The sequence below is a fragment of the Spea bombifrons genome, chromosome 6 (assembly GCF_027358695.1).
Source record: "Spea bombifrons isolate aSpeBom1 chromosome 6, aSpeBom1.2.pri, whole genome shotgun sequence".
Lineage (NCBI taxonomy): Eukaryota > Metazoa > Chordata > Amphibia > Anura > Pelobatidae > Spea > Spea bombifrons.
In genome coordinates this window covers 10071260-10098150 of record NC_071092.1, presented here as the reverse complement: position 1 = coordinate 10098150, position 26891 = coordinate 10071260, and the positions used below count along the sequence as shown (strand labels likewise).

The window sequence follows — 26891 nt, the reverse complement described above, 5'->3', positions numbered from 1 at the left end:
TTCATTCAGTTTACTGTCGGTTTAATTATAGAAACATGGAATTCGACATCAGATTATAACCATTCGGCCCATCTTTTCCGCCCAACTAAGCAGTACTGCTGACGACAAACGGGTTATAAAGGCCACCTGATACTTAAAACAGACATAAAATCGTCTGTTTCTAAATATTTTTCTGCATGGTATTTTTGTCTTTACAGAAATTCCAGGTAAATTTATTTTACCATTCTAAGAATTATTTGTTCTCACCACAAATATTTTTGAACTATATTTTATATTTGCAGAATTACTGGCTGTACTCCTTTTGACCTCAATTTATTTATGTGTTAAAATAATTTAATTTCTCAAATAACCATGTTTTAGACCATAATGACAGGTGTCAAAAGTCTCCAGGAATCCAAAATGCTTCACTGGTGTACAAAGGGTTAAAATGTCTCGATTTGTGAACAGAATCTATAACAGCAAAAAATAACCAATGTACATTAACCATTTGTTTTTAAGATAAATTAAAATTAGCGAATGGCTGTTTTTATACTGTTATATACTCATAACATATTTGCGACTTTAGCCCATGCCATTATATAACATATTCACCATGACCATTAGATATGTGCCAAAAATGGCCAAAAATGTTCAAATGAATTTTCCGGTTTGTTTTTGGCCCAATTGTTTTCAGACAATGAATTCTGTTTCCTGCTCTCTCAGACTCTCACTCTTCACAATCTCATTTTCACTCTCTCTCATGCTCTCCAAATGTCTCCCTACCTTCTCTGCCGACCACTTCTGCTTCCAATCTGGGAGAGGACGTCACCTGAAGCTCCACCATTTTGACGGATATTCACACAAGGTTATCTTAGGGCATACTGGTGGAGATTCCAGTGACGTCCTCTACCCTGACCCTTCAATCAGGGAAGATGATGTCACCGGAAGCTCCGCCATCTTGGCAGAAGTTCCATGGGAGGTTATGTTTGCAGAGATGAGGACGAAGAGAGAGAAGAATAAGAAGATGAAGAACAAAGTACGCGAGGTGTAGAAGCATAGCTGCAAGACACGGAAACGGAGCTGTGAGACACGGAAGTGGTCGGCAGAGAAGGTAGGGAGACATTCAGAGAGTGTGAGTGAAAGAGCCTGTGAATGTCGGATGAAAATTCTTAGCTTTTTGCTTTGTTTTTGTCCATTTCATGGGGGGTCTGGCCTTGTTTTCGGAGATTTGTACAAATTGATGAAATCCGCAAATTTCATTAAATTTGGAATTCTTGTGAATCCGAATGCACAAGTCTAATGGCCACCGTACACATTATGCAGCCCTTGTTTTTCGGGTTAGATGGCACAGCCTTATTGCTTAATACCACTCAATACATTTCTAGGGCTTCAGGGCGCTAGGTTCTAACATTATAACCTGGCAATGTCCCATCTGGTGGGAAGCAGATGAAGAACGATCTATGTCCTGGTGAAGTTATATGGAGATTCTGCAGTATCCCTGGATACTGGGATATCACAAAAATGTAAAGCTGTCATATGCATTAAAGTACATATGATCATTAGAGTGTTCATTTAATTTCTAGTGCATCACAGCAATGATTCAAAATAATATATATGGCTTTCCTCTGTTACAAATGTTAGATAACATTGCTCTTCTGTTCTGCAGTGAATGTAAGGAAAGTATCACGCACCTGGAAACTTTTAATAGGAAGAAATTAACAGATGCAGAATACAAATATGCCAAATAATAGACAGTGTTAATTGCCAGACTTTAAATCTGTTGCAAGCACATTCTGTAACACATGGCTTTTGTTATTCAAAGTGCACAGTCCATGTTTAGTTCTATTGTTAAATCTGTACACGATGCTACAGAGTGTCACAGAAATGACACAGGGAGTCTGCCACCCATATGTTTAATAGAAACACATTCTTCTATTGTGTTGTGTAAGGGTCTGCCGCATAAATTTGCTGACATACACGGAATTGAATGTTTCTTTCTGTTCTATTATAAGAGTAAACTTTTCCATTTGTCTAACTTTATGGCTCTTTCCTCGGGGGTTCCCATCCTCATTTCATTGGAAAGATAAGTGCCTGTTTGTAATAAAACAGATGATATAATCCATGACTATGTGATGGGAATTTATAAAACTTAACGGTACACAGAGACCCCATATATTTATAAATAATATAGTATAGTGCAATATAGGCACATGGAAAAAGACAGGCTGTCATTATATCACATGACATGTTTAATTAAATATTCCCTGAACAAAATAAATGTGGCAAAATTTGGTATGATTAATGAATTGCCCAACCAATATCTTCTGTCTTAATGCCCCTCAGGTGCCTAATAGATTGTAAGCTCAGAGGAGCAGGGTATTCTGTACCAGTACTATGGAAGTATCAAATCTTCTGTAATGTAATTAGCATTTTTTTTTATAAGGTTTCATCATTCAGCTACACATGGAAGTCCTGTTCTAATGTGATATTTTAGTGCTTAGAGTCTTTTATTCTACGGAGTGGGTAGAAGAGTACCTATAGACCCAGAGTTGGTATAGGTCCTATAATTTGAAACATGGCCATTAGGTTTCCTATGAAATGATAATGAGAAGAGACATTGATGAATATCTTACTAATATGAAGAACTTGCTATTGAATGCTGTAATATATCCCTAATGGTGTATTCTCTAAACGCCAAAGTCTAGTTAAACAAGTTGGCAAAAACCTGTGCCACCCGAAAAGTTCCATGAAAAATGTATCATGGATACATAATCCATGGATTATATGGATCATATTTTACAAGCTAAAAAGTTTTAACGTTTTCTGTAGTTGGGATATGTAGCTTAGAAGAGCCATCTTTAATGTGGTGTGGACCTCTCCCGCTCATGGAGCTCTGGCAGTCAGATGACCAGATGTGTGTTGTGCGAATTATTTCTTTGCTCCCAGTTCCCAGATGACTAAGGACACTTTAAGGCTAGCAGCTGCTAAATGATGTGCATGCTGTCACTGGCTGATAGACGCGTCCACATGCTGCATTTGTATACTTTTACCAGTTCTTTTACACAGAAATGTTTTTTTTTATTATACTGAAATCCCTAGATGTTTCTTTAAATAGACAGTAATTAAAGGGTTATGAAAGGGAATCTATATCAATAAGATATTGTTTGATCCCTTTCGCACGGAATTGCAAAACCATCCCATGAAATAATGGGTGTTTTTTAAAAACTTGTATACAGACTATTGGCAGAATGTACAGTCCGACCAACGGCAGGCAGAGGTGGAGGGACCTCAGGGCATATGAACCAACAGGAAGGGAAGAAAAGGAGTATTTTATTTTTTCCTCTTCTTACCACATTGAAATCCAGCTAAACTAATAATTGATAACATGTTTACAGATGGCTCTTGTGTTACAAAAATTAAGACCGTTTAAAAAGCTCATGCACATTTTTGGAAGAGAGAAAATGTATATGCAATACACAATCCTGTTATGTAATAACCTAACTGAAGCAATTTGCAATTTATTAGGATAATTTATTGAGGTAATTTAAGATGCTTGGGAAAAACAGATATTAAAACATGGAAACTACAGACAGCAAAGGGCATAGTGTACCGTTTTTCAACTGATGAGAGGAACAGGCTCGGTTGGGGAGATCAAGGATCTCCCTCTAACCGGCTTAAGGTCAACCTAGGGAGCAGGGGGTCTGTTAATGCAGACCTCCGATCCTGCTCCCTTGTGATGCACACGGCAACTGCTGCTGTGTGTAGGGATTCCGGCGCACAATACTGAAGCCACGCCCAGCGCCTTCCGCACTCATTGCACTCCTATCATGCCCAGGTTCCAGCATATACTGATTGCCTGGGCATGATAGGAGTGTGATTGCCGTTAGTGGCCAAGTGAATGCTGAATTTTCAGTTTTGGTCTAGAATTTTCATTTTGGGGGATCCCTACTATATACTAAGCCAGACACTGAATTGGTAGGCTTATACCTCATCAATGTATAGAGATAGGGATTACGCTGTACCACCGTCAATGTGTGCCTCAGTATATAATGAGCAGGGCTGGTTGGGGAGATCACAATCTCCCTCTAACCGGCCCAACATTAGGGAGCACGAGGTCTGTAACTTTAGACCTCGGCTTCATGACGTCTTATCCCAGCGCTCTGCATCAATAAATGGCACATAGTAATGAGGGAACACGGAAGCCGAGGTCTGAAGTGACAGACCCCGCACTCCCACAAAAGGATGGAAAATGATAGCAGATGAGAAAGGTAAGAGATGGGAGAAATGAGTGTATGTGTATGGGCAGTGTGTGTGTAAGAGCAGTGTCGGTATTTGTGTGTTTGTAAGCTGGTGTGTGTGTGTAAAGGCAGGGGTTGTAAAGGCAACGAATGTGTATACGTGTGTGTAAAGGCAGGGGTGTGTAAGGGCAGTGAATTTGTATATGTGTGTGTATGGACAGGCGTTTGTAAGGGCAGTGTATATGGACAGGCATATGTATATGTGTGTTTATGGACAGGTGTGTGTAAAGCAGTGTGTGTGGGCAGGTGTGTAAGGCCAGTGTATGTGTATATGTGTGTATAATAGCAGTGTGAGTATGTGTTTATCGGCAGGTGTTTCTAAAAGGCAGTGTGTAAGAGCAGTGTGTGTGTCTATGTGTGTGTGTGTAAAGGTAGCATGTATGAACAGTCATGTGTAAGGGCAGTGTATGTGTATATGTGTGTTTATGGGCAGGTATTTGTAAAGACAGCGTGTAAGGGCAGTCATGTGTAAAGGCAGTGTAAGTGTATATGTGTGTTGATGGGCAGGTATGTATAAGGCCAGTGTCAATAAAATAACCACTGTAAAAAAAATAGCTGAGGGGGCCCAATAATCCTTTGCCTCGGGAGCAAAAGGAGCTAGCTATACCTCTGCTCACAGTAACCAGGCAGTGCGAAAGCCTGTCGCTGTCTCTGCACTTATTTGTAAACTATAAAGAAAAGCTTTTGAGAGTTTTCATCTCTTTCACAGGTCTGAAGCAATACCCGCAGAAGAGAGGAAAACTTTTGAAAGCTTGTCTTTCAAGTATTATGTTAATCCAATAAAAAAGTGTCATTGCATACTGCAGTACTCTGGTATTTTTGGCATCTTATATATAATTAGTTTTTTCAGTGGCATGACTTAGTGGTGGAACTTATTAGTGCCCCTCAGTTTTGACTGTGGTACCTTATATATGCCCCCCCATATATATATTGTTCCTAGAGTCACCACTGGCCTTAGTGCACAACACAAGTGAGATAACTAAGATTGACAATTTTGTACCACCCTCCCTAGTTATAAGACTACATAAGGAATTGGGGTCCAGGACATTACAGGCAGGTGTTACACCTGATACACAATGTCACGTGCACTCCAGCTACCTGAATCAATGTATTCTATATTAGTATGTTAAGAACATTTTCATTCATGGCATTAAATATATTATATCTATATTTTGCAGGAGAATTTAGTTTTTGTAACAACAACTTAAGCTTTGTCCAGCAGTAGTAGGCTGGTAAACCATGATGGTTAAGACCACATCCCCTTGAGAAGGCAGATAGTGTAACAACTTTATAATTAGTATGTGCCCAGCCACAATTTGGGCATATTAGCAAATAGGTCAGAGTCAACAGGGATTAAAATAAGAATTCTTGAAAAATGGTTTTGACCCCTATTTCTCTCTTAGTTCCTGTGGTCATTGGATTTTCTTGTTTCCTACAAATAATGCATCTAACTTAATGGTTCAAATGTGTATTTTTAAGCAGTTATTTTTATACAATACTTGGGATTTTTAATATCCTCAGATTTTAAGGACTAAAACATTAACAGACGAGGGTAGTAATACGTTGGATAGCAGGGAATGAGGTGATTAATGAGGTAGTTATGAAGTACACAGATCAAGTATATTTTATCATGTAGGTAGGAACATTTACATAAAAATTATTAAAAGAAATAGAAGGAGTTTTAAGGGGTGACAAATGGGTCAATGTGAAGGGACTGAACGGAATAGGAAAATAGTTCCAGAAATGTTTTACTAGCGAAACGTGACTGTGTCCAGATTCCAGGATTCTAAATGGAACCAAAACACGCGGTGTCCAGCCACATCTGCAAGCAAGGGCAATATTTATTTGTGACCTCATGCGACCGAGAAAAAGCAGCAAGTGTTAAATGTTTTAGGAGAGATGAACCCAATCCGATTATACATCACAGCTTTTGGCAATAAACAAATGGTTTGTAGAACCAGTGAAGGGAACAGTCTCTGGGTTTAACCACAAGAGAAGCCGTGGAGACCTTTTGGAGATCCGCATTGAACTAACACATTCTATCAATAATCATTTTCAAAGCATTTACAAACTCTTTCATTTTACCTCTGGGCTTGGAGTTGAAACTTTTAATGATTCCTTTGTTGTAACAAAATCACAACTAATGCACATAACTGATCAATAAAAAGGTTGATTCATGTTTTTTTGAGACTTCCTTTATAGACATTAAAGAGTCAACCCTAAAAATTAGCTTCATAGGCTTGCCAAAAAAGTGCTGTTAGACAAAAGAGCCTTTCCACCACTTCTGTATGATGAATTTATTAAGGGGAAATCCCACTACCATCCAATGCATATTATATATCATTAGTTAACACTGCAGAGACATTTAGGTAAAATAAAAATGTATTTTAATACTGTATACACGATAGATATTTAAAATTTCCAAATGGATTAATGGTACGGAATTGAACAATTTTAATAAATGTTACAGTTCTGTTTTTACATCATCTTGTTCTGAGTCTTCTTCCTGAAAGCAATAAATATAAAAAATAATTATAATTCATGTATTTGTATATTTCAGATGTAATTACATTGGAAATTATATATATTGTGTTAGGCAGAAATGTTGAATTCAAAGTTTCCTAATTGTTCATTTATATGCAATACATGTAAACGCTCGATTAAGCATTAGATAAATTCTTTGAAAACCATATGATTTTATGTATATAGTAAATCCATTGCCATTACCAGTTTTTAGTTTTTCATGTAGAAAAAAACAAAATAAGGATATTCTTATGTCAGAGATAATGCCAAAGATGTTACAAAAAGTTTCCAGGATCTACTTCCATGACCACAAGAGATGGTGAGTAATTTAGGTGCTTACAAACGCTGAGTTTTAGCCTAGATCTAATCTTTTAGCCTAGTCTAGACAGATTAGAGGTGGGCTATCAAGCCAGTGGGATGAAACGAGCAAAGCTGGACAAGTGTCTATCCTAATTCTCGCACACATTAAAGTCCTAAAAATAGCAGGGTTTTGAGATGATTCACCATTTATGAAGTCCATTTATGTTATAATTATATAGGGTTGTGTGATGAGCTCCTATAAACTGATATTTGGTGAACACTGCCAGCGCAGTACTGGCGATGGCCAGACAGCCCTGGCACTTTAGGTATGGGGGCTGCCCGATGACGTTAGTGCGCCTGGCCGCGTGCTACTTTTTCTGGATGTCGGCCAGCAGCCCGCCAGCATTTGCCGGTGTTCCAGATGTCCAGTCCGGGTCTGATAACTGCTAATAAATAACAATCGCAAGAACACAATCACCACAAAATTGAAAAGTTCTGAAATGTGTCCTCATGAAAAACAAACAGTTCTAATAGAACTCGACATGAGACATCTCACAACAATTATACAATTAAGAACCATAAAAAGTACAGCAAAATGCATGGTTTCAGAATTCAGTGAAACCCATTAAATATTCAAAATAGTGGTGATTGTTCAATATGTGCTAATGCCTTAAATAGGCATATTGTTTAACAATGAACTTAACATTCTTCACATGTACCTATCACACTTATTCCCTCTTCCAAATCGCCTACACTCCTTTTACTTGTATCTCTAGCTAATTATTATTGCCAAAAACATGTTATTCTTGTGTACAAGCCAAACCTCCCTGCAGTTCCTGTCTAAGTTTATCTGCCAAGATGTTTTGGTCTTATATCTTGACCTCTACTTTTGAACCAAGGAATCTGAATGTCTGGAAGGGTAGCATAAAGAAGGATTTACTTTTCACGCTAGAGATGGAATATTCAAAAATGTATTCAGTTTCAAGAATAAAGCACGATTAACCTTTCACTGCAGGGGTACAACTAACTGCACGCCTTCTGTGCTAAGTCAATAACGAGTGGGTTGCACGAGATTTGATCTCATTGGGGTTATTATGAGCCAAACCCTGTTAAGCATCTTCAACAAAAAGGACTAAATGACATATTCCCAGCCTCTACAACCTAATATAGACACCATGCTAGTTGAGTAGAGAAGAAATTACAAAGCCCCCCCTCATTGTTCCTCCACATGGTGCACGTATGCAAAGGGAGGACCTGTCTTCTGATGGACAAAACTGCAATCAGATCACAACGGAATACATTTCCCAAGAGAAAGTCCCAAACGCCAGCTTCAACACATTCTCTGGGAGGACATCACTGGTGTTAACCCCTAGAGTCCACTAGAAAGCATGAGCCTGAATGATAACCTAAGTGGTGGGAATAGACAAGATCTTTTAAAACTGTTGACTTGGTCCCCAGATTACCCACATGCCACATGGGCATACTTACTGCATGATTATTGCAAACACTTATAGATAAATGGAGGAGAGAAACCAAACTTATGCTTAAGTAACAGACACAGTAGACTAGTGATGGGTCCAGTGCCAAAGCTTCTAGCTGGGTAATGAGGAGGGTCGGACTATGGATAATGAGCAGGGGAGGCACTGACATTGCTTATGGTGCACATTTACTGGGATCTGTGGTGGACAATTTAATGATGTTTTGTGGTCCTTCACAAACCTTGCCACGGACACTGTGTCTATTCCTGATAACGAGATTGACCTGGCAATTAAAGGCCAGAGGCCAGCTAACGTTGTGAGTGCAGCCGACAGCTAAATATGACAGGCCACATGTTTTATGCTCGTGTAGGGTGTGGCCACCCAAATCTAGCCAGTGGCCACACAGCGCAGAACCCAATGCGTATCGAGCAATGAGCATTCACCTTGTGTGCCAGATGACCAGTCCGGACCTGGTAATTATGCAGCATATGCTTACATCTCATAATCAAAAATAGAATTTATTCAACAATAGGTGAGGAAGGTAAAACACAAAGAACAGAACCTATAAACATGAAATGCATTGACAGCAGCACCATATATTACAGCTGAAATGTACAGTGGTTGTGATGTGATGGTCCCTCCTTAATATGTCCTTCATCATCATTCAGAGTGAAATCATTTACTAGATACTTACATTGCTTTCCCCAGACAAGAACCCAAGGCAAAATGTTTTCAAGTTTTCAGCCGTGAAATCATTGTTTGTCATAAGTCTTTTGACATCAGTTTCAGTGTTGTAAATTGCAACTTTGGGAAGGTCACTTGTTTTGAGTTGAAAATAACCCATAACTTTCTCATTACCCCTCAAAGCAACATTCACTTTCACAAACAGGACCTGAAAACAAAAGCAGATAATTTCTTAGAAATAGGAAAACAGAGGGATTTATTTGAAATTAAACTACAATTAGAACATTTTTAGAAGCGTCAGAACCTGTTAGCGTTCAGAAAAGTTCATGAAAAACATAATGGGGAAGAATAGAAATACAAAAAATTGCAAAAAGTAATTGACAAAGCTGGACAAAGGACAATTCATTTTGGGTTGTGTTAAAAAAATAAACTAAAAGATTAAAATAGTCAATAAATGGAAATTGAAAGGAAAATCATTAACCAAGGTGAAATACAAATGCAATAGTCCAAAATGAACCGTAAGATAAAGTCCATAAATATGGGGATAATTACAGTAAGTCCACTGCTATCCCTGACTAAAGCTGGGGAAGCAGCATCTATATTCATGTAAAAACATAAATTCATACATCCAACATATAAATTATAATGAAAAAGGTTCCTAAAACATGACAAGCCTTTGACGGAGTCTGTGCACAATGAGAAACTTGTCAGGCAACGATCTTGGGGCACATTCCCCAACTCCGTAGAACTACCTTAAGTTCATCATTGGAAACGAGAGATATTTATCATAAAGGAGGTAACACTCCTTTATTTCACGTCATTTTCCCTATTATGGTATAGAAAAAAATTGATCATGTGTACAGGCTAGTGACCAAATGCTGAGCTGAGTTTTTATTGATAATTTCTATTGGAACGCAGTAGAACATTTTAAGTGTTTCACAGTTAGAGGTTTTGCGTCTCTGTCTTCAGTTAAGGAACTGTAAAACGTAGGCTTAGTCCATTGTTATTTTCTATGGCATTATAATAAATTCAAATAGTTGTTTCCATTAAAATTTTAGGTTTATCTCTATCTAAACTATCGGTAAATTGTTTCATTTTTGGAGAATAGGACTTGTCCTGTCTCACCTTCCCTTTTAGTTGCTTGGCTGCATCCTGGAATTCCTTCAAAACCTCATCTTCTTTCTCCATTTTTTTATCTACAAACAGAAGCAGATGGACTTGAACTTTGCTCCCCATGATTCCAACCGCTGTCTGAATAGAAACAACATAAAAAGACATGATGAGAATAATGGAAATGTTAAGACGATTCCTATAGAAAATAAAATGTAGAAGCTTTTCACTGCTCTGATTGATATTGACAAATGTTTTAAAGGGATCTATATCGTAAGTTCAATATGCTTACTGCCTGCCTTTTAAAAGAAGAATGAGAAAGAATGGGGTCCAGGGGTGTTTTATTAAAGTGAATTATAAGAAATGTAAAATGGCCATTTGATGCCTAGGATGGTGAACCGAGGTTCACTTTCAGTCTCATATCTTATGCAACTCTGGGGTTTATTCATTAAAATGAGAGTTTGTAGGATACTTGTGATTTGAGGTCCCTCACTTTATTATTCTATATTAAGGGCCTTCACTCGCAAGTTCTCCAGCTAGAAGGGCTGACTTGTCCCTATATGATTTATAGTTCAGTTAGTGGGGGGACTCATTTACTATACGTTATACAGGGCCAGCCAAGCTCTTCCGGCACCAGAAGATCACTGAGGATGGACATTCATAGCATATATGGAAGCCATGGAGCTGAAACCATAGATCTTCTGTCAACCCTTCTACCATGTATCCCTTTAGTGAATAGACCCCTTTTTTGACACCCCTTTTTTCTGCCAGGCATTATCTTAGCCTATCAGGTGCACTAGAAGTTAAACTCAATATGGGGCAGGAAGTAGTAGGACTGTAAGATATTAAAACAACATGGGCAATATTAACACAAATGCACAAAATATGGCTTTTAAAAAAAAAAATCAAAAAAAAAAATCCCATAGTAAGTAAAGGTGTAGCGCAACAGACATGGAGTACAGTGCTTTATCACTACAAAGCGGTGTTAATAAATTTATACTTTTTACGACTGTGTTCAATTATATTAAAAGAAAACTGGCTGACCAAATCCACAGCTCTCTTTCCTAGTTTATAAATTATTTTCTGAAAATCTGCCAGCCGAGTATTATTACCATGCCCCATATAACCCTTGGTCCAGTTCTGGCAATTTACTTGCTGTTTCAGGCTGCAAGAAGGAAGTGGACAGAGCCGCCTTTTCCTACCGAGCTGTTGAAACTTGGTATAAGAAAAAAAAAATATTTTTCTTTAGCTTAAAAAGTATCTGTCGTTTTTTAACATTTTTTAAATTGGTCGTATTAAAATTATCACTGCATATAAATGTTTAATCTTAATTATTCATTATTGTCTCCTTTCTAAGTATTATTGCAGTCAAACTTGAAAAAGAGAGATATTTTAATATGTTATCATATCGGGGAACTTCCTAGGGTCGGCTTTCTGGAGAGCTCCCTTTTCTGGTGGGGGGGTAGCTTAGTTATGGGGTAGGTCTAGGAAGCCTTTAGTGGGGGGAAGTGGTCAGGGAGTAGGAAGAAGGCGGACAGGAAGTGGGCATGGTCAAAAGTTACTCCCCTTCCCAGAAAAAGGGGAAACTGACCAAAGACCCCAAAAATCACCCAAAGACTCCGGGTCACACCTGGAGAGTTACCAAGTATGTACCTGGTAAAATGTACAAAACATAGCAGATATTTTGTCAAGAGAGACTATATGCAATTTGCAAATATAATAATTTTTCTTGTTTTTTTTTCATCATTTACCCACTTTAACCTTAAGAACATAATTAGTATAAATATACTGTATGTTTTCTGATAAGACAAACTTATGAAACTCACCACTGCGTTGTATGGTGTCACCCATCTCAGCTCGTTTATAGACAGAAAACGGTAGAGCTTAGCAGTATCAATCTCTGGGTAATCCTTTAATATTAAGTCGTCTCTAACACTGTCCACCTGTAGTCAACACGGAAAAATCGTATGTTGGAAAGACTTTGCCTGCAATAACATATCAAACAGTGGCAAGCTGGTTGTCTTCAACCTGGGGAACGGACAATCAAATGCCCCAGAAATATGGGGATCAACAACCCAATCTGTTAAGCATTAGCATTACCCAGTGGACAGCATCATATAGAGGAAGCACGGAATGTTACTAAGAGTTTAATTATTAATCTAAGAAGAAGCTGTTAAAAAAAAAAAATGTTGAGTTCCACATGAGATGGCAAACCATGTTCAACCCTGTTCAGTGTAGGTTGAAACTCCTAGATTTTAATTGGGATGTTTTAATCATAATACGTTGATTTTATTTGTGTTGGTTAGCAGTAAAACCTTATAATTACATCCCAAGTTCTTTTCAGAAATGTCAAACGCAGAACCCAGTATCTAATATACCTGTCGGAAAAGAGACACCGAGCTGCTCTCGATTTTGAAGTGTTTTAAAACGTCTTCGTTGGTGCTAATTCCAAATTCCCATTCTGGATGATTCCGAACAAGAGCTTTAAAGTATTCTACTTCGGGTTCCTCTAGATCCTGTAAATACAGTATTGACAAATTGAAATAAATATCAATATCATGGAGGGTTACACTGAATTGTTGCAATATTTAAGATGAAATAATGAAGCCTCGTGCAATGATCAATTATGTTGTACCTTAAAAAAAGCAACCACGGCAAACTCATTAGAATCAATAAATGCTTCAGCAACAGAGATGTCATTGAGTGTTCTGGGCTCTCTGATAAATTCTGTAAGAGAGATCAAGATAGACAATTATTAATGCATAGGGCAAGATATACAATAAACGTATCATGGATTATATATATATATTTGAATGTTATATAAATTGCTGTTACAGCTACTTGGCACCGGGCAGAAAAAGTGGGGAATGGAGTGCAATTGTTAATATTGGACTTTGTATATATATATATATATATATATATATATATATATATTGTGAATGTCTCTATGTATGTGGAAGCATAAAACATGGGCTACTGTTCTAAATCACTGTGATGTCACAATCCTATGTCATCGTGGTCACCACATAAACTGGGTATTTCTGAACTGGAATGTCATTTGATGCTCCTGCTCTTAGAGATTTGGATTCAAAGCATTTTGAGAAAGAAATAGTTAACAGCAAAATGAGGGTGTTTGATCTTCTTCCAACTGATGTGGAAATGGTGGATGTTGACAATTATTTAGGCAACAGGAGAGCACTGAAACAACTCCGGGATGGAGAAGATGATGGCTTTGCTGTTACTAAAAAAAGAAAGATTGACATCTTTGAGGATAGCAGAAAAGCTATAAAGCGGCAGTTGGAAGGTGAAGAGGATGAGATTTTGACACCAAAAGGGAAAAAGGGGAAATATTTTGGAGAAGGCGCGACTCCTGTGAAGCGGTCCAGGGATGGAGAGGATGGGGACACCTTTACCCCAAAGTGGAGGAGAAAGTGCTAGCTACAGCACCTAGCTATAGTTATGTGATGTTGAATAAAATGTTTGATTTAATTTGGTTCTCTTCTCTGAATGTGATATTTCATATATGTGTACTTAATATGTACATAATAAATGAGAAACCATTTTTAAGCCTTGTGGTTTATACAAAGTTCATGGCAGGAATGGTGGGATTATGAGGGCCCCGCTCGTGAGCTTACAGTCTACTGGAAAAGTATAGGTATTTGAAACAAATGGAGGGGTGAAGCTCTCTTGTAGCAATAATTAGGGCTAAGTGGTTTCAGAATGCAAAAAAAGGATCAATAAAATGAACAGAAGGGTGGGTTAGTGCGTGGCTTCAGATGGTGGTCTGCAGAAGGCTTGATCCTCAACAGGAGAGGAAAAAAGAGAGATAAATAAGAGAAATTAGTTTTAGGTTATAAAAAGGGGCGGGGTTATATATAAAAGGGTCTATAGGAGGCCAGAGGGGGAGGGGTTTAAGATAAAGGAATGTACTTTCCCAAGTTAAACAAAATTTGGCTAAAAAGGAAACAAGGTCCCTAAAATACATATTTTTTTACATATACAGAAAACAACATGCATAATGATACAAAATATCATATGCGAGGGCCTCAGAGTGTGATCTGCAGTGTCCTTGGGGATGTTTCACGAAAGAATGAAACCTAACTCTCTTTTTGAACACAAATAATACGAAATTCTTTTTTTAAAAAAAAATCATACAAACCCTAATATATTTATATAAATAACTTTATTTTTAAATGAAAAAACTGAGAGATGGGCAACCCCTACTATCAGCAGCTTAAAAGGGGATAGCATACCTTGTATTTTATCTATAGATTGTGTTTCTGTATATATATATATATGTGGCATATGTTGTGTACTGCCATCTAAACAGGATTTTTGTGCAATCTACATGCATTTAAAAGAGGAATTGCAGCTGAGGATGAATATGGCAAAATGGCAACAATCTCCAGGATTAAAGGAACGATATACCAAGAGAGAAAAGAGGGATTAAAATGATAAACTGGTTTTGACCAACCTAATATATATTTATATATTTACATATATATAACATTCAAAAGTAGTTACCGGCACGCCAGGGACTTCTTTGAATAATCACTCGAGAGACTCCAGTCTTCAAATCAACGTTTCAGTCTGTTTATTAGACTTTCATCAGGACAGGATTTGAAGACTGGAGTCTCTTGAGTGATTATTCAAAGAAGTCCCTGGAGTGCCGGTAACTACTTTTGAATGTTATTGCTGTAAATTGCTGTTACAGCTACTTGGCACCGGGCAGGAAAAGTGGTGAATGGAGTGCAATTGTTAATATTGGACTTATTTAATGTTCAGTATTTAGGTATGTTACTTAAATTTATATTTTCCAGCCTGAACATTCACAAGAGGCACGGACATTTCATAAAAAATTTCCATCATTATCCTAGTCTTCGAGTGAAGATTATGTTGATATTCTACTGTCAGGACAAGTTGGAGTATGCTTTCCGAGCTGCACCTGCATTATTTTAACTCTATAATTTGTTTAGAATCAGGCACCTCCTCTGTAAAGCTAGTATCACGAATAGTCTTAAGGTCCCTTAAGGAAATCTCAGTATGCTGTACTTAGGTATAAGAAGTATGATCGTCTAGAATAAGCTTACCACAAGGTGAAGCTGCAGCTCCAGAGTTCCAGGGTACCACCCCCTTCATGGTCCCATTTTCACACCACTACTTATAATAGCCATTTAGTGGCAGGAAGATGGTCCCCATAGGGAGGGATGGGTCATGTTACACCCCATGGAACTTAAGCCCGCGTCGGAGCTGGCTGCTGGTGAGTATAGCGTGCATGCACTTTGTTAAGCAGGTGGCGTGTTCAGGCAAATGATGAACCCTACTGTGCATTAGCAAAGGAAATTTAAAGACTTTCAAGTATTATATGACGGCCGACATGTCTGTTCAAAAATGGGTGTTGTTTTGACCCAAAGTTGTAAAAAGGATAGACATGGATAGATATCTGCAAAACCAATGCATTTTTAATGAGTCTAGTAAGTTTTTTTTAATGAGTATTCTGTGTGGCAGATAAATGGGATCCTTGTTATGGAAATACACGTTATTCTAAGTATTATTAAAGTGATACTTCTTCCCCTAGGCAATTAGCTTGGTCTATACCCATGAGTGGCATTTTTGACCCCAGCTGTATAATCACCCCTTTCAGTTATTGTTGCCACAAACTGTAATTAACCAAGCAAGCAGAAATTGTATTTGGCTCCCTCTGGAATCCACAGCGCTGTCCCATTCATATGAATAATGATTACAATTATTTTGCAGGTTTCACCAGGGACATACTGTAGCAGATCTGTTTATTCTGCCACCTGATGCTCTCATCACGGGGATTAGTGATGTAAACGAGAACACCTGAGTTCTAAGTATCCAATGAAGTTGCAAGTTCACATTGCACTTTTAGAAAAAGATTAGTATGTACTGTATATATATATATATAATCAGTCACCCAAAAATAAAACATGTCCAATTATACATATGCAGGCAAATGAAATAAAAATAAGAATAATCTTTGTGCTAAATTCTAGTACTGAGAATAATGTTTACTAGCAATTTGACCCCTACTGCCTCAAAATAAATGTGAGACTTATGGACACTGTTCTTTGCATGAAAAAAATAACAAAACATTTAACACATTGTGATATGTTTTGATTAGTGTAAACATATTTGGGAATTTATCAAGTGCAACCTGGAGTCTCCAGGTGAAGCTCTGCTTCACTGGAACTTCGGGTTAGTTTATTCAATCTTTGGGCAGACAAGGGCATTTTTAACCAGGTTCCACCCACTTTCTGCTTACTCTCCACCCACTACTGCCTACCTCCACACCTCAAATTAAGCCACACCTCCAGAAGGGGAGGTGTTCTGGCTAGTAAATCCTGAAGAGTTGCCAGGTGTGTGTATAAAGCAGTGTACTTAGCTTTGTTGGCCACTGGTTATAGCGGACAGACAGGCTGTTCTCTTCTAGAACAAGTCTCTATGTATGGCATTTACATGATGTCAAATCCCTGTGTATTATAAGATTCAGCAACAAGAGGGAGCAAATTTAGAGATATATGTATTTTCAGAAAATTGACTCTTTTAATATATCAGGATTAAAAATAAATATTTTTATATACAGTATATAGTATTTGGATGTATTATATTATGGGTTATGAATATAATAATTGATTTCCAACAAGGTTTTATAAAAAGATTTTATCACAATAGCAAGCAATAGAATGTTCATGCTGATTGGGTCATTCCATTGCTTGCGATATACCTTGTACCACAATTGAGTTAAACCTTAAAACAATTATTTTCCCATCCTAGATTTTTATTTTAAATACAACTAACACTAGGACCAGCCACAGCATCAAGAGATCAACGAAATAGACAAATGTACACAGGTAAACCATCCCGTATATGAGAAACAGCTGAAGTAAAGTATAAAGTAACACCTCAGTAAGGGCTGGCACCTTCTAGCCTGGTGGGGGAGGGTAAAGCCACGTGGCCCCATCAACCCCTTGGCTCTCTCAGTAACAAACATATGGACTGGCACATATTTGCATACATACTCTTATACATACACAAACTTACACCCCAATGTCAACATACACAGTCACGCTAACACACATATACTTATACTAAAATACACATTCATGCTGTTCCAATACATGATGTTACTGTAGTTGGTTAAAATCACACATGACCTGGTCAGACTTCAGTTCATAAGGCATGTATGACATATCTGAGGTCTACCACCCTTGGTAAAAACTGAAAACTATTTTTAGAATTCTTTTAATAATGGGTGATATGTTTATTTTAATTATCTTTTACAACCAAAGTAATTGTTCATTTATTCTGGGCCAATAATTCATTGTTTGTCTCTATATTTCTCATTGTTCTCATTTATATATAATTTGCATTGAATTACAAGAAGAGCAAATTACATAAAGAGCAACTTGCTGACCTGTAACTCAAGGCAATTGAAAATGTCCAGGAGAATTCCAATGACATTTCCTTGATGTTTGCACCAGACTACTTACGTTTGATCCATACGTTTGAAAGGTCACAAGTCCACCTTTTCCAAAGGATTAGTTAATTGTAACTTTTCCATTTCTTATTAGTAGCTTTTTTTCTGACTGGCAAACCTTAATATCGTGAAGTTAATGACGCATTCATTTTCCATTTTTTCATTTAGAACCATAATTTTTTCTCTGTGTGTTTCTTACCAGTAGTGATGGTAGTGTTTCCCACTTGCTCCCCCGATGAAGTCTTCAAAAGAAACATAAGCAGGATAAAGGTTGAAGACGGTGCCATAATTTTGTCCATCTGATCTTCTGGAAACTAAGCTGAGCAGTGACTCACACATAAAAAGAACCTAATGCAGCGGGTTATTCGAACAAAAGTGAGAGAGGCCCTGAAGTATGGGAAAGCTCCATCTGCTTTAAAAGACTTTGACCTCTATGATGCCAAATATAGGGAGATGCTGATAAAAGCTGAGTAAAACTATGAATGGAAATGGTTGTTCTTTTCTCTCCCTTTAAAATCAGAAGCCCTTCTTGGTTTTCTTTTATCACACTGTCTTCAATTTAAGTAAATTAATAACCACTTAGATATTATAGTAAAGATGTATGTAAAGTTGTAAAAATTGAGACCTAATGTGTATAAGTTCCATCTCTTTGCTCTATACAAGAATTGGCTAAGGGGCTAGTTTTAAAGGTATTTGTAAGTTCCAAACCTATCCAGATTTGTTAGCAATAGCTTATGGCTTGAGACAATTCCTATTTTTGTAAAGTAAATAAATAATTGCAAATAAAATGCCATATTTATTTCTGATTTATCTCATGTGAGATATATCCATAGCCCCCCCATTGCGGGATGCGGCCAGGACTACCCGCTGATGGAGCGGGCATTCCCGCCAGCGTCAGTGAATGTTCCCACTGATCTTGTGGGGCACACTATCATTTAAGGAGGAATAGGGCAGGGAGTGTCAGGACCCCTCACCTATGACCCAGAGGATTCGGGCGTCAACCTGGGGAACCAGAGAAGCGTCGCTTCACCCGGGTCTCTGGGCGAAACGCAGAGTGTTCCCGCGTATGTATATATCTCCTATGTTGCTAAGCAGTAAACATTATCCTAGCATTGAAAGAAGTTTGAGTGCATGAATGAACAGTAGCAAATTTTCCACATCATACTGAAACAAGTTAATAACATAGATTATCATGTATACTTAGGGGGTGCCATGTAAGGTAAGTAGACTGGCTAAATTTCAGGCTTGCCAATTCTTTCTGTAACAGTCATTTGTTTATTAATGCCCACTTCAGAGACTTAATTAGAACCAATGTATTTTAATGAAATATCAATGCTAAAATACCAACACAACATAAGCTTTGTTTCCTATTTTTCCATGAAGATAAAGCAGAAACTGTTTTTCAAAAGCATACATATGTGCATGTGTGTATTATGTTATATTGTTTAAGCCACACCGATAGGAAGTTGTAGAATGTTACCACTTTTAATTCTGAAATGTCTTCTCATGTGCTATTAATATGTTTGTAAAAAGTAATACATTCAAAATCCAAAACATTTATTATATTAAAATCAGCATAGAATATATTATTCTTTTGTATTACAGATGGTGTATACACATACTTAAAAACCCCCTTGGGTTGGCTGCCTAAAGCCTTTCTCTGCTGTTGGTGCGGTTGCACTTGGGGTGTCATACAGGGTCAGGTTAGCTCTAGCTAGGATTTAAAGGGATGGCAATTGGGCACAACCAAATAACGCTCCACTGACGAAAGATTGAAGATAAGACCTATGAGCCCCAAAGAAACAGCTCTTGACCCGAAGAGTCCAGATAAAACCTGGTGAGTTCTCAAGTATGTGTATACAATGCAGTTAATTGAAAACACAGTAAGCTCTGAGGTTAGGTTTTTTACAAGCAAGCACGATATTCATTTTGGGTTCCACAATACATAGGCAATAGACCACATGTAGGGATTTGGATTGTATCTTTAGAAAAGAGGGTTTATTCATTCCACTCCTTTCGAATGGACAGGTTCCAGTCCCAAGTTAGATGATTATGATTGTCATCATCAGTAAAGAACGACTTATTATGGTAGGTTCCTCGAGCTAGCATGCCTTTTGGTGCCTCCTCCATGGGGGTTAAAAACTCATATTCTTCTGTTCTTGGACCATAACTGCCCACCATAAATGTAGCTTTGGCAACTGTACAAGACAAACAAAGTTGGTTATCAGAGTGGACTTTTGTTGATTGCTCTGCCAAGGTGTATATGTATGGTAGTGTTAAATGGTTCACTTTTGGGTTTAGCCCAACTAGAACAGCCATGCTAAACAGAATATTATTAAATGAGATACCTGAATCACTTGTTTAGGTACTAAAAGACAGCCTAGCATAGAATGATATGATAACCCAGACGTGGCTTTTATCCATGGCCATTTCCTTGCTTTATCAATGTAGGGATACATAAACTCTGGCAATGGCACATTTATCTGTCCTGTTTAAGCATTTATTTGAATCTGAACAAGATAAAGGTTACCTTTTACTCCTGTTCTGTATGTGTGCTGTACATACTTTAATCCAGAAACAATCTCTTTGTTCACCTATAAAAAAACGAAAGGATAAAAATGTGTATATGTTAACTGGGATGGTTAAAGTAACTCTAGATAGTGACACATTTTTAATAGTTTCTCAGTGAGGAAGGAGCTCACCGAGTTCCACACATACAACTCACTTTAAAGTGGATTTTCACCCTGTATTCAACGCCTTCTTTCAAAACGAATGTCTCCTTCTTTAAGTTTGTCAAGTCTCCTGATGAATAAAAGAATGGATTTTTTATTATTGAAAATTAGCAATTGTACAAGTTCTGTAATATATAAGTAATTGTTGGTGCTTTCAGTGTAAGACGAGACCTGCCCATGACCCGTAGTTCATTCCAACCACTTTAGGGTGCTGGTGCCTGGGAAGTGCATATACATTTAACCAGAATCACTGCCCTTGGCAGAAGAGTGAATTTTTTCCTTATGTTTCCATCTGTTTCTGTTTTACCAAAAAATTGCCATGGGGTGCACTGAATGGACCTCATGCCCTATACCTGGGGTACTTAAAGACGAGGGGTAGGTATTTTATTTATTATTATTATAATTGCTCTTGTTAAACTTCTCCTATACAACATAGAGTATGGAAGATACAGGAAGCATGAGAGTGCCACATGAGTGATGAGGAAGATGGAAGGTGAGGGGGGCATAAGTATGGTCTATGTCTCCTGAGGGAACAAATTAGAAACCTTCTGCGCACAGGGCAAGGGAATGTGGAGGACTTTTCTGTCCCTCCGTGGTTAGTAGGGGACCTCCTTTTTAAAAGCTTTTTATTTTTTCTTATTTTCAATGTTTTTTTTTTAAATAAAATATAACTATTCTATTAACTGGGAAGGTAAAGAAACATTTCACCTTTCCTCCTCAAGAACACTCCATATTTACATACTGGGTAAATTAAGTCATGTTTTTATTTTTGTTTTTAAGTCTCATCAACTCTACTGTGCTGCAGTCAGGTTTGTGCAGGTTGACTATACTTTGAGTCAGCCTAAATGTGAGTTGATAGTGGTGAACGAGTGCGACTTCAAACTCACATTCACTTATTTTTTGTAAATAAACCCAATAGTTGATGAGAGGATAATGAGTAAGGGACTGGGTAGATAAAAGTTTAAGAGTGGTAATCAAGCTGAAGCTGATACCAGAAGGTCCAGAACAGCGTTGTTCACATTGGTTGGCCACATACCAGTAAGGTCCATTGTAATTGGTCCCGGTGCAGTTTCACAAGCCAGTGTAAGACGGGTTACAGTCACATTTGGGGCATTTGGATCTGAAAAAGTAAAAAAAAACTTGCATTACTAAAAGAAAGCCACCACCGCCGCTCACCACATTACCGATACACATGTAGATGTATATTTCCTATTGATAATGTTGTTGAACAGCTGGTCAAGCTAGCTGTGGCTCAAACTGGACTTGCGCCTAGCGCCTGGCTAATCTTTGCTCATGAAGGATGGAGGAGTGCAAGCTTGCCCTTAGTATCAATGGCTTTATGCTCCCCTTATAGTCCAACAATTTGGGACAAAGTGCAAAGTAACAGTGTTTAGAGCATCTGTCCTGTCCACACTGGGAGTTATAGGCCATCCATACCTAATACCACTGGTCCATCTCCCAGCAATGATTTTTTATACTTGGCTAAACTCTCGTCATCCTTGTCAAGCTCCTGAATTTCTTGTAGTGACTTTTGTGGTGGTGGTTTGTAATTCAATTTCCCATCCAATTCATCTTCATCGTCCTCAAGGTCATGAGCGACAGGGTGATCTTCTGTCATTTTTACCTGCAATAATAAAGGGAAACAAATGTGGTCAACATCAGTGAGCTCCACATATAAGATGGACTTGTTGTATAGTTAATGTGGTGAACAAACAAAGGGACGTTGCAAAAATAAACTCAACTAAGGATGATTGGAGTTGTAGTTTAAGTTCATAAGAACCGTATCCCAAAAAGGATTTTGCAGCACATGTTGCAGTTGGTAGATACAATAAGCTCCTTGAGGACTACTAGAGTGCAGTCATTTCTGTTAAACATTCATGCTCATTAATTCGAGGTAATCTCCTAAAATCTCTTTAAAGGTGAGTGACGTATCAGCTCTACAGGCTTCAGTAAATAGACAGCTGGATATGTCAATATGGGATTTCAATAAAAATTAACACCTCTCTGGAATAGTCAGTGTTTCCATTTTAATGGGAAAAGTAAAGCAATTTAATTTACTCAATTTTTTGTTACATTTTTTCTAAAACCTGTAGCTTCAGCTGTGTATTTGATCCAGCAGGAAGCAAGTGCACCGTCTCAATGCGTTTTGGACTAAGCACATCAGGTAATGGCAATACCAATGCTTTGTTGCAACATGAGCAGAACCAAATCCCACCATATTTAACACCATAAGGCAACCAAATTAAGGATTGGCTTATGAATCTAACAAAGGCTATCTACCATACCTAATCCTTACATTGCATGTATTTGTATAGCGCCAGCAGATTCTGTTACAATAGGAGACAGCGAAAATAAGAAAACAAGTTAAGACATATTGGTTCGGAAGGCGAAGGGGGCACTGCTCTTGTTAATTTAAAGTCTCTCAGCATGCTGAGCCCCATCTTGTTCTGGTTATAAAAGTGAGGGAACAGCTGGTTGCCAATGTTCAAGGAGATTACCACCAATGGAAGATTCAAATGTTACTAAAACTCTGGAATGGAGCATTATGCAGGGGTATCTTTTGATAACATGCATTTAAGTAGCACTGCCTCTTCTGCCCCCTCTGGATGCCAATACTGGCCAGGATGCGGAGGCCTCCATACAAACTGGATTTCCCAGCTATGCTCAAGATGTATAATCATGGAGAAATGTTAGAACAAGGGGTCTTAATCTAAAACTAGAGGGTCAGAAGCTTAGATGTAATGTAAGGACATTTTTTTACTGTGAAGATAAATAGACTCAGAGTAAAAGTAGTAGATGGCAACACAGTGAGGGAATTTAAACATGCATGGGATAGGCATAAAGTTATCCTCAGCCTAAGACAAGAGCAAAGACTGATTAAGATCTAGGTTTTTACCAAATGAATAGGCTTGATGGGCCCAATATTTTTTATATGTTGCCAAATTCTATCTTTTAATATTGTTATTAGAAATTATACTACTGTCAGGGCTGTCAGAAATAGGCCAACTGACAATTATTGCAGTTATAGGCAGCTAAAACAGCAGAAGGTCGCCTCTTCCTGTTCTAGCAGAAGGTCGCCTCTTCCTGTTCTAGAGCCATGGTTTATCGTAGCTGCACAGAAATACCATATAAGGTAATGCTTAGTCAGGAACTTTCTAACCCGAATCCAAAATCTCAAACAAGTTAATATTTTGCATAAAAAACAAGTTTGCCAACTTTCACCCAATAACAGATGATGTTTGTGGCAGTCAAGAAGCAAAATGTTCTACATCTACACTATGTAGCCCTCACCTTGCAGAACAGATGTACAGCTTACACGCATAAAAATATTGTGTTTCCATTTAGTATAAGGGGAACACAAAACATTGCAATAATTCCTGGCAATATTGCATGTCGATAATATCAAAAGTGGCAGAGAATAGCCACGCCGTCAAGCTTGGCCTCGTGAGCTGTGACTGTTGAGTACTTAGTTCTGGCATTTAGCTAGAGATCATCCTATTAGTGGATCATGAGCAGATGTGATTAGATAAGAATTACCCAGCGTAGCCTGAATATCTCCACAGTACATCCTGCTTTCAAAATAGCAGGGTGCAAATTATTGTAATAACCTCTAGCACCAGATCCGCATTCTGTTTGGGGTTGAGGGTGAGCATTGGGCTTCGTATGTTAGACCTCCACCTTGGGACATTTTTCAGGTTAACATACAAAATATGAATGATTAAACATTACAATATTTTACTGTTCCTGGAAAAAAATGTTAATGAGAAATATGAACTTCAATAGAAGCAAAATCAAGATTCAAGTTATACTGCCCAAGGGCTATGATTCTGGACGATGGTATTTCTGTATCAAACACAACACTATTCTATTGCATGTATGAATGCATACTTTTTTAAGTGCTAACAGGTGTATTTAGAGCTTTGTAGGAAATATTATAATAAAATGAAGGTACAATAAATGCAGTCTGTGCACCCATTAGTAATTTAGGTCCTTCACACGAAGAGTAGTTTTTTCTATTAACTTTGTATATCGGACTAGGATTTCAACCTTTTCTAAGAAAACAACAAAAAAGGGACAACTATTCTGCCAGCATGTATTTATCATTAATTACAACTGCATGTTTTACTTAAGTGTCGATAAAATTGTGTATTGGGTTGTAAGTCCATTAATTACTCTAAACCCCACTGTTTTTCATCTATTAATGACATGACTTGGATATTATTGTTGTTCTTAGTCAGAGGTATTATTCCTTCCCCTCACGTTATAATGTGCCAGAAATGATTAAGGCACAGTAAGTATACTAATGAAAAAGGTCAATGGCTTATTGTGGTTGGCACATGGTCTTCCACGAGATTAAAAATAATTTTAGCAGCCCTTTCTTAAATTGTTACTACATTTGTTTTTTTTAAAAATGAAATGACTAAATATAACAGCTTTTGCCATTATTTAGAATACAATGTGTCGATCCAGCACCATATGACGCAAGAGCTGAGATCTGCATATAGTTGTAATAACTATATATATAATTATATAGTAATAATCCAGACTCAATGATTGTGATCCAAAATATATCATTGCTTAGCCAACACACCAAGCAGAGTCCTGCTATTTAGTGATAGGATCTGTCGTTTTACGGATTCAGCCTTAAAGATTAGAGCCACAAACACAAATATTTCACATTGTGCCACACTACTGCGACCATTAACTATTTCCTACCAGAATGTATGTAAATCGCTAGCAATTTTTGGGATAAAAGAACATTTACTCACCAAGCTCTGGTCAGTGCCTTTCTGTGCAGAAGAGACCGTCCTTTAATCTTTTTAGTTTGTCTGTCAGTTGAAAAGGGGAAGGAAACTGTTTAAGCAAACAACCCTAGTTCTCTCTCCAAACCACTTCAACAGGAAGTTCTTAGCGTTTGCTACCAGTTCTGCTAAAGAATTTCAACAGACTTATCTTCTGTTCCAAGATATAATGGCAGATAAATAATACTGATACATTGTGCTTCAGTACAATAAAGCCTGAGGGGATTAACCCTCGTGCGTTGCTGGAGTCATTGTTGATAATATTAATAAGAAAAATGGATATTATTGTTATTTATTGTTTTATATAGCGTCATCAAATTCTGTAGCTTTGTACAATGTGACATAACAAGTAGAATAATTTCTAGAACAATTTTGACTAGAAACAAGAGGTGAGGAGAGCCCTGCTCAAACGAGCTTACAATCTAGAGTATATAGCCATATTGGCCCAAGAGGAATTGGAATTATTAGGTAATGCCATTTATTGACCAGGATAGAAAAATGTAGAGTCAAACTTTGGGGACTTCAGGGGTCTGTTCTACATTCCAGCTAAGGTCCCTAAAGCTTAGGTAAGTCTTCAACGTTTTATGTTTTCATCCAGAAGGTGTCAACTTTGATTTAGGACACAAGATTTGATATGATATAACTTTACCTGGGGCTAACTAGGCACCGGCTACACGGGGTCATCCCTTTTCATGATGTCAATGGGTTGGTTTGCTGGCATTAATGGGCGGGCCTGCTGATGGGAGTGGGCCAGCCCAATGATGTTGCAGGCAATGCTAGCTCTCATATGCATTTTACATGAATGGGGTAGGAAGGGAAATGGGCGAGGAGTGGGGCATGCCTAAATGCCACTCCTGCAACATTTTTGGCAGAGACCAAGAGAAGCCGCGCTACTCTGAGCCTCCGGGTAAAACCAGGAAAGTCCCCAGGTGTGATTAGAACATTATAATTTGCTCCACAGAATTTCACAGAAAAAACAATGGCAGCTGTAGTCTTGGTTATGCATGTGTTTTGGGCCAAGTCAATTTTACTCTGTAAAATCAGGTACGTATTCTGGCCTAGTCAAACTAGCGTCCAAAGGGGTGTCATCTTCTGTGCAATTCTGGTGCCTAATGGGCTGGTTTGCGAGATCTCAGTTCACTATTTTACCTGGCCAATTAACCTACCATAGCTGGCAAAGCCTCTGTAGTACTGTTTATCTAAAACGCATGTGCTTCTGAGGGAACATTTTGATATGTTATCATATCCCGGCACTCAGTATGGAGGACCAAAAAGTAGAGAGGCACTGACTTGGTTCAGGCCTAGACACCACCACAAACAAAAGCACCACTGTGTCACCAGCAGTAGTGTCAGATGTTAGAAGGACATAACAATGTTCTGGTACTGAACCGATGTACATTTTAGTCTTGCTCATATATTTTTTAATAATCCCATACCCTGGAAATCTGAAGTTTAATTTTTGAGGACTGACCAAACAGGAATCG

General features: G+C 37.9%; 2 protein-coding genes across 2 annotated transcripts; both read right to left on the bottom strand.

The window, feature by feature from the left end:
* Positions 1-6559: 6559 nt before the first annotated feature.
* Positions 6560-18223, bottom strand: ERP27 (endoplasmic reticulum protein 27). The gene is made up of 7 exons (XM_053468764.1): positions 18073-18223; positions 13008-13099; positions 12751-12888; positions 12199-12315; positions 10388-10513; positions 9273-9470; positions 6560-6783 (listed from the first exon to the last, which is right to left on the bottom strand). The coding sequence occupies exons 1-7, from the start codon at positions 18170-18172 to the stop codon at positions 6742-6744; spliced, it is 813 nt and encodes a 270-aa protein (XP_053324739.1). The 5' UTR covers positions 18173-18223; the 3' UTR covers positions 6560-6741.
* Positions 18224-19175: 952 nt separating this feature from the next.
* On the bottom strand, positions 19176-25498 carry ARHGDIB (Rho GDP dissociation inhibitor beta). The gene is made up of 6 exons (XM_053468768.1): positions 25375-25498; positions 22043-22229; positions 21642-21725; positions 20599-20675; positions 20404-20467; positions 19176-20071 (listed from the first exon to the last, which is right to left on the bottom strand). Exons 2-6 carry the CDS (start codon positions 22221-22223, stop codon positions 19872-19874), a joined length of 606 nt encoding a protein of 201 aa, XP_053324743.1. The 5' UTR covers positions 22224-22229; positions 25375-25498; the 3' UTR covers positions 19176-19871.
* Positions 25499-26891: the final 1393 nt, after the last annotated feature.